We start from the raw sequence: 9,033 nt of genomic DNA on the forward strand, positions 1-9,033 counted from the left end.
TAAGGTGCTTAGGGACATGGTTTAGTGGTGGGATGGCAGGGTTAGGTTAATGGTTGGACTTGATGATCTTAAAGGTCTTTTCCAACCTAAACAATCCTATGATTCTAGAACTTGAGTTCTTCTGTGATCATCCTGAAAGTAGATAGTAAGTTGAGGTTTGCATAGAATTAGATGGAAAATACTGCTGAATTTGTCTGCTTAAGATTTACTTCAGTTCCATTACCGCGTTGGCCAAGTGCATCTCAAACATCCTTCTCTGGTAAGGAAGTGGTATTTTCTCTCTACACATATGTAGATGGGGAACTGAAGTGCAAAAGGGCCAACCCACAGAAAGCCTGTAGCAGAAGCGTGTGTCGTGGTTCCTGTGGAACCCTTAGACTGCCTTGTCTCAACATACATACTACACTGTTGTTAACTAGTGGATGCCATGTTCCTCCTTGGGTTACTGCTGCCCCTTTGCAAGTGACAGTACAGCAAAATGGGATCTGATGATAGTGAATGAACAGATGAGCATTTAGGCTGCTGAAAACAGTAATTAAATGTGATTAGGATAGAAGTGTGTAAAACAAGCAATACTATATAGAAAGAAGGTAAATATTAAAATTCCTGTTGTCTCTGTCTGTGTGTGTCTGTTTCAAGCCTTTAAAACTTGTTGGAATAAAACAGTTTGTTCTTTCCTGGCCATATGTCTCTTAATCTATGGAATTAGCTGAAGCAAGCTGTCATGGAGACAAATAATAAAACAGTAAATTAAAAACAAAAAAGTGTTAGTCATTTAGATTTTCTGATTAGAAGAGTAGTGGGAAACGCAAAGTACTGTTCTTCAGAGACGTGGGAGAGTGTTGATTGCTCTGTGCATATGTATGGATCAGGAATGTCTCCAGTGATTTCTTCGGGGTACCACTAAAGGTGTGTATGACTTCAGAAGATACAGGACCACTCCTGAAGGCCTGTCATGCAAAGACTTGACCACCAGTAAACCTTAAGTGAAGTTCTGTGATGAATACTGTTATGGGTCAAACCTTGTTCAGGGTTTCAGTTAGCAGTATTTTGGGTCTGTAGTGGGTGTCACTTCCTTACGACTAGTCTGCCTGACTCATCCTAGGCAGTAATGAGGAAGTAAAGGAACAGGGAGGAAAAAAGTAGCAAAAGAATTCATGTTTTTTTGTAGGTTTGTGGAAATTTGTCAAGTATGTTTAGATAGCAGGGTCTTACTTTTTTTAATAAAGATAAAGGGCCCTGGAAAATGCTGAACCCAAATGTCTGAGTGAAGTCTAAGGTAACCAGGTAGTTAGATGTCTTGTGTCTAGGATGTGCAAGTGTCATGTTTCCCATCTGACAGCAGTGAAGTCTGGCACTGCAATAGGGAGTCAACTGTAGCTTGGTCATTGTCAGGTTTTAGAGTTCCTCTAGGAAGTGTGGCAACAGCCTGGCCAATGGTCATGCTGAAACCCCTCCTTTCTTGTCGTGCTGGAAAGAATTGAGAAATCAATAGGAAAATAGGATTCCATATGGCCTGTCTAGACTCAACTAAAGATAAACCCATGGGGTTTATAAAAAATTGTTTTAGCTGAAGAGATGTGGATCTCCTTGCGTAGCTGTGATGCTGTCACCCTTCCTTGTGTTCCTGTCATGTAGTAGCCAGGGTTTGCTCTCCACTGAAAGGAACACATCTAGCCTAGATCACAGCTCCTGCTTGGCTACTCAAAGAGCTAAAATGAAGCGTGCAGGGAGAGGTCTGCTACTTGAAAGCAAGCACCAGAATTGAAAATATGAGACTTGATCCAGCTGCTTCCTAAATACTGGTATCCATTTCTACGGTAGCATATAAGCATGCATGTGATGCATGTGTCTTTGCGTGCTGTTGTGAAGATAATTCTGCCCAAGGTTGTTTGATTGTTAGCCTTACTGAGCTCAAGTTGATTTTGCTACCAACATTTCTGTATCAAATCATCCCTTCTGAAAATTAATCTTTATATTCATGTCTCTTGTGGTTGTCCTGCTGGCCATCGGAAAATATTTATCACATCTCTCCATCTCCCAGCAACAGAAGAAATAGAAAACTTTACACCTGAGAAATCTGTTTTATGTTCTTCCCCCGTGCACAAATACAACTGCTGTAAATTGGGGTAATTTTCATTCTCTAGCTTACCCAGAGGTCAAGGAGTTCACGCACTCAGGACCACATGTGTGACCGAGTTTCAGGGAACTAGAGAGCAGAGGCACAAAGTGTCAGCCCAAGTCTCAGAAGTTGCACTGAGTGTAGTGCCATAAGCTTGCTGTAATCTTTGAGATGGTGTAATTTGGGACAGGTGTTTTCAAGTAGAAATTAAATGCAAATTGAGGAGAGGGAGAAAAGTAGTTGACTGCACTTTTTGGCATGTTAATATTAACGTGCTCACAAAGTATAGAGGATGGTGATTTTCCTGAAGTATTCTGAATACAGCAGGGTCTGAGCTGGGGAAAGCCAGTGGAAACAATCTTTATTTTAGGGAAGTTAGGGCTGTTATCTTTCTGTTTGTGTCTCAAAATGCCTAACACTTTGATCATCAAATATTCCCTTGCTAAGATGATGACTATACGCTGTCATTTCTTGATCAGCTGACAGGCCACTTCATGATTAGGAATTGTTGCAGTATTTCAGCAGTGTACATTTGAAGTGGATCTCACTAAAGTTTCCCTTTTTACTTGGACAGAGGAGAATGAGGAACGCACTATGATTGATCCGAACTCAAAAGAAGACCCCAAGTTCAAAGAGCTGATCAAGGTAGGAAATCACTATTTTGTCCTTCTTCAAGTCTTTAACTAGTGAGCTGGAGTCATTTACAAGCTGGTTACCAAGAACACAGTTGAGGAATAACAACTTGTTACTGAAGTATATTGGTGAAAACTGAGGTCATCAACAAGGTAAGGCTAAAAGCAGCAACAAGAGAAATAAGAAAAGGCTGAATGTCAGAGTGCTCATGGTAGTTATGGAGTAAAGCTCCACTGTCCATTTATATCCTTGTGATTATCACAGCGAGGATCAGTGCTTAGCTTGAATCACTGCATATAAACCTAGGTTCCTTGTGTTTATGAAAATAGCAAAGGAGCTTAGAAAAGCATTAGTGAGATTTCAGGAGAAGAAAGAGTGGGACTGAAATGAGCATGGGCATGGTAGGGGACATCAAGGACACCTCTGGTGTTACAGGAAAGTTGGAAATGAGATTCTTCTAGCTCTATATTCTCTTGGGGTTTTTTTTTTGTTTGTTTGTTTGTTTGTTTGGTTTTTTTTAAAGAAAAGTCCTCAGTTTACCTGTGTGCTGAGGCAGGGGCCAGATGTCCTGAATCTGTATTGTCACTGGAGACACCTGCCCAAGGTGTTGACAATGGTGTTCTCAGCTGTGCTGATGTGAAGTGTGGCTTTCTGCCTCAGCAGTGCTCATAGTTTCTGCCAGGTATGATGGAAGATTTGAGCTTGAGGGACAAGCATTTAGGAGAATCTTTTCTATGCAGTGAGTCGTTGAGGTTAACAGAGTGAAAGCTTGAGCAGGAAGAGAAGGGATGGCAGTTCTGAACAAACACAATCTCTTTCCAAAAAGCATTTGTGCTTGTGTTATACTTCCCGCTACACTTCCTCTTTATTATTTTAAAATTACTTTTAAAAATTATTTTTGTTAGAAACAACAACGCAGCTATAGCTGGGTAGGTCTGAAAACTTTGGATAACTTATACTGTCTCCAGTTAGGGAGTTGAGCTGTGGCCCCTTATGCACCCTGGCTGCACACATGCGCTTCACAGAATGCCTCAGCGGACTGCTCACCTGGTACGCCTTTAAAACAAAACCAGATCCATAATTAACACTGCAATAACATGTTTAGGATTACAAAACCACATCAAACTGAGTTTAGCAAGGAGCTGTGTTCAAATTTCTTTGTTATTCTAATTCACCTGGAATACATTTTGGTTTTAAATTAAGTGAATTTGCGCATTCTTTCTTTGTTAGTACCTAAATCCATTAATTCTCTCAAAAGGTACAGCAGTATCGCACCGCTCTTTCAAAATGCGCTGTGGTTTCTCTGCTAGTGGAGCAGTGATGTTATCATGAATGATTCAGCTGAACCAGAGTCGTTGCAGTGAAGGAACCAGATGCACTCTGTGGTGCAGGAGACTTAATACTGAAATCAGAATTGCTTTTAAATTGGGAATTTTGTTGTTGAATTTAATATGAGTTGGTGAGTCTTTCCTGGATGTCATAGTTAGCAAGGTTATACTTTTCAGTTTAAAAACCTGAAAACCTTCAGGAGGAGTGAAAATCAGGACTAGAGCAGCACTCGAGAATGTGTCTGAGTGCTTGCAGTGCATTGCAGAACCAGGCTCTGGTTCACTACGCCAGGTTACACTTGCATGAAGAGAGAGTAATGTATTGGCAATTGAACTGGATGGAGCAGCTGGTGCAGGGAGTAGCGTGTATCTGGAGATTGTTTCCTAGGGATCATCCTCAAAGGAGAGATGTGTCCTGTAGAGTGTCTACTTGAAAATTATGTAATTTAGGTAATTGCTAATCATTTGCATACCTCTCAGCAGTTGAGTTTTTACAGAGATTCAGGTAGAGAAATATTTGACACGATATTGGTGGGAATCTGTAAGGCGGGGAGAGGTTTGAATTGTGTTGGGAAAACCTGGTTTATGCCACAGAATTTGGATAATGCAAAAAACCAAGCAATTAATTCCTTGTTTTCTGTTCTTCAGTGGTTAATGACATTTTCCAAGAGCCCCAGTGCTGGGTGAAAATTAGCTGTGCTAAGTGCTATAGAGCAGCAGCCAGCAGAAAAGACTGCCTGCCCCACAGAGCTTGAAACGAAAGATCTCCATGGACTAGCAAGGAGTGAGGAGTTGAAAAATGGAGGTTTCAATAGTTTAAAGTGGTTCTCTCTCTTTTCCCCTCAGAGAGGAATGTGTCAATAGCAGCAACAGAGCCTCATGCCTTTTGAAATTTGGCAGTATGACTTAGTTTCATTGGTGCCAGCCCAAATCTCTTTCAACACCGGAGTTAGACATGCCGATGGTTTGCCATCATTGAGTTTGAGTGTGTCTGTTCTGTCAGTCACATGCAGTTGGGTAAATGGATCTCACTGCAAAGAAACAGCAGAGATATCTGTTGCTGACACTGCTTTAATATCTCTTTGTCTCCACAAAATGTTCTTTTAAATTCTGCTAGCCTCATGCCATAGGAATTATATGCATAATGGATTGATCAGTGCAAGCTTGTGTGAGCGTTTGGAAGTGATTTTGACAGAGCCGTTGTAACTCTGGAGGGACAGATTGTGTAGCATTGTGGTAACATGGGGAGACCAACAGGAAAAAAAAAAAACAAACCAAAAAAGCCTCATTCTGTACTCTTATTAAGCCAAATATACAGTGAATCCCTTTGTTGAAGGCTGCTTAGCTGGGGATGCTAAATTACCTGCTTTGAGTCCTTTTGCACATATGAAAATCATCAGGAACTAGAATTATGCCACAAAGTGTTGTGTGTTATCATCATGGATGGTATTCTAAAAATAGTTGGCCACAATTTGTCAGTATGAAGTGTTCAGCTAAGTTCCCTCTGTAGCCAGCAGCCTTTTTTTTCCTCACTTCATTTGCTCTGTATGTAATCAAACACAGTTTGGTGCATGGCTGAATGGACCTAAAGCTGAAAATTCAGATTGGGGAAAGAGAGATGAGTTATTTTATTTATATATAAATAAATATATAATGATATATACTATAGATATATAAATAATTTATTCACAAAATATTTCTGGTGTCTGAAATGTGTGACCTTCTTTTACTCATTGCCCAATATTTGCCAATTGACAAGTGCACAACTAACTTAATGTAAGCATTTGAATTACAAGTTTGGACTGTTTTATGATCGGATATGGAGGTGTCCTGTGATATATTGTTTCTTCTTGTGTACTTCAGAGTCAAGTTTCTAGTCTATATGTTATTGTGCATGTGTTTAAAATTCAGTTTCCATTAATATATTAAATTCCCTCAGTTGGTCCGTGTCACTAATTGTAAAGAGTGTTTGAGGGTTCTTCTAGCTCTCCTTTGAATACTTTAAAAAAAAAAAAAAAAGGGAGGCTGATCTGTGTGTGCTTTCCTTGTTGTTCATGGGTGTTTCTTTGTGTATGGGGTGTAAATGCAGAAGGAATCTTTTTTTTTTGATCTGGTTCAGATATGGCTGAAGGGTAAAAGTTTCAACAGCTTCATTGCTGGTTGTCATCCTAAACATAATTAGAGTTAATAGGCTGTAGGAATTGAGTCAGAGACTTAAAAAGATATTTTAAGATTTCACATAACTGACAGATTTCCTAAGGTTTTCTCATGTGTTTCAGTAGGAAAAGTATGAAGAAGAGCTTCTACTAATTGAATCCAAAATTTTAGAACAGCAGCTTGCAAGAACTGGGTCCCATCTGTAAGCGCCTTGCCTTGACAAAAGACAGCAAGTCACAGTTGCAAGATACTTTCCCTCCCTGCAAAGACTTCTGTAACATCGGCTGATACTGCAGCAAATTTTGACCCTTAAAGCCTCATCTAAACTTAAAACAGATCTAAATACTGCTGCTGCCTGAAATGAATAAACCTTCACACTTGTAGTAAATCATTCACTGCCCTAGAAATTATCCCCTTTTTCCGTGTCTAATCTTATGGATTTTTAAAATTCACTGTGGTGAGGAAAAAACCAAAATGAAGCTGGTGTCCTTCTGGTAAGGTTTCACGTGTGACCAGACAACACTGTGCTTCCTAAATGCTCTGTGGTCTCTGCTTTTGAAAACAAGAAGCCTCCTCTTCGTTTACAGGCTGCCAGTGATTTGTGCTTAGTCAATAGTTTCCAGGCCTTTTTAATATTAACTTCCATGCCCAGCCCTGAAGCCAGTTAAGCTTTCATACATGTGATCTCTGCTTCCTAGTTCTCCCAGAAGTCAGGGGGGAAAAGGGTCATCAAAATCGGGGGTTTCTTTCTTTGCTGTTTTTGGTGACCGAGCTTCCTGTTTTCCTGTTGTGACAGCTGTGTTTGTGTATTTTGTCTTTGTTTTTAATTTTGTTCATTACTGTATAGCTGTGACTGTGGAGTCCTTATGCCCTTGAACTCTGCAGATAAACTCTGAATGTGCCTCGCCGCCATAGGAGGCAGCCAGCCTGCAGAACAAAAATACTTCACCGAGCTGGTGAAGTTTGATGTAAAACCCCATCTTGCATGAACAAAACAAACAAATTGGCCAGGCAGACTCATTTGTCCTTCTAGATTTCTAGCACTCTCTTGTTTCAGCTGTCTGCCTCATGGCAAATTTCAATTTTCAGCCCAGTGTTTAGTAATGCAACATGGCTCATTTAAGCAGGCGTATGCATTTGTCCTAAAAATGGTACGATTAATGGATATGTCAGAATTTAAAGCAGCGCTGGAAATTTTACAAGTACAAACGGATGTGTCTGAGCATTTGATACAGTTCAGAGGTGTTTTATATGAGTATGGATATGCATGAAAAGGCAGGCATGGTTTTGAGGGTATGGGGATATTGTATTAAAGTTTTAAAATCATGCTGCTAATCCCAGATACTATAGAAGACTATAGAAAACCACCTTTTTACGAAGGTGTGACAAGTGACCTAGCAAACATTTCTGTGTACCTGCATGCCAGTTTTTTTTGAGTCTCCAAGTACTGAACAGAAGTTGAAGCTGAGGTGCACTGAGGATCATTAGCTACATGCGGGATCTCGTGGTGGCTTCACCAGCTGTTGCATGTAAGGAGAGGCACGGTGTTAGGGCTGACACTGGGAGAACAGGGTTTGCAGTAAAGCACTTCTTCAGTCCTGCACTGTTTGTCTTACACACACTATTTAATGCAGCAAATGTAGCCCGAGCTTAAAAGGCAGTATTGAACTGCAGATGTATGAAGTGCAGGCACAGAAATGAAGGAATGGGTAGAGGAGTGTGAGACCAGACAGATCAGAGTTAGGCGTATTTCCATGCGCAGGAAAAGCTCTCTGTCTGCACCTTCTGTCTGCTTCCCACCAAGTGCCCTGTTCCTGTATCAAGCTGTTTGAATTTTTAGGCATTCAAGTTGTTGAATATTTTCTGCTTCTCTCTTTGATTGAAGGAGCAACTACAAAGAACTGGAGAGCTGACTTTCCGTAAGCAAAGTCAGAAAGTATTTCTGCATGTTCATCATTTCAATAAGCAATATAGTGCTTTATTTCCCTTGTAAAAGTTTAAAAAAAAAAAAAAATCTCTGCAGAAAGATTTTTTCCTAGGCTCCTAATTAAGACACAGTCAGGAAATCAAGAGGTGGGACAACAGATCTTTGGGGTTGATTGGTTTGTTTGTTTTTTAATTACAGCACTTGCCAGTCTTCAAGGGCTGTTTAAAAAAAAAAGAAGTGGATTATTTTTTTCTTAAATATAAATTGAAAATTCATTTTTTCTAGCAGAGCTGGAGTTGTAGTCTGAATACTAAAGAAGTTAGAATGTTCTGTGGGATATTTTTATTTCATTCAGGTGCTGAACTATTAAAATAATAAAATAACTATGGCTAGACTTTGTTTAATTTATATGTCTTTTATGTACTATTTTGCCAAAGGTTTTTCAGTGCTAAATTTCTCTGAAACATTTAAGTAGCACATAGTGTAAGTATTTCCCTTTTTTAATACCCGGTACCCAAAGCCGCTTTGTGACTCCTATGTACCTACACTCTTGGAAATGGGATGTTGGCTCCTATGTTAGAAGGTACTTCCAGACATTTATTTTTAATTCCTTGGCGTTTTCTAGATTCTGACTTCAATACCATTCAGCACAGGACAGACAAAATAAAATGTTTATTAATGGTTTCAAATAGTTTAGCATCCCGAGTCTTCCTTTAACAAAGCTTCTGAGGACTTTGGGAAATCTGACCTCTTCCTATAGCAACTGTAATGGCATCTAATTATCAAATTATAATTTCTGCTGAACTTCAGATAGTATTTGAAAGTCTGCTCTGTAAATGTCATGGAAGACCTAAATCTTCTATGAC

The 9,033-nt window shown here is 39.7% G+C and overlaps 1 protein-coding gene across 1 annotated transcript in view; it reads left to right on the forward strand.

The window, feature by feature from the left end:
- PARVB (parvin beta) overlaps window positions 1-9,033 on the forward strand; it is a 50,226-nt gene that overhangs the window by 9,827 nt on the left and 31,366 nt on the right. The window contains exon 3 of the mRNA XM_035888531.1: window positions 2,697-2,767. Coding sequence (XP_035744424.1) covers window positions 2,697-2,767 — 71 coding nt within the window. The remainder of the gene's footprint in view (window positions 1-2,696; window positions 2,768-9,033) is intronic.

The sequence above is a fragment of the Egretta garzetta genome, unplaced genomic scaffold (genome assembly GCF_000687185.1).
Source record: "Egretta garzetta isolate BGI_Z169 unplaced genomic scaffold, ASM68718v1 scaffold81, whole genome shotgun sequence".
NCBI classification, from domain to species: Eukaryota; Metazoa; Chordata; class Aves; order Pelecaniformes; family Ardeidae; genus Egretta; species Egretta garzetta.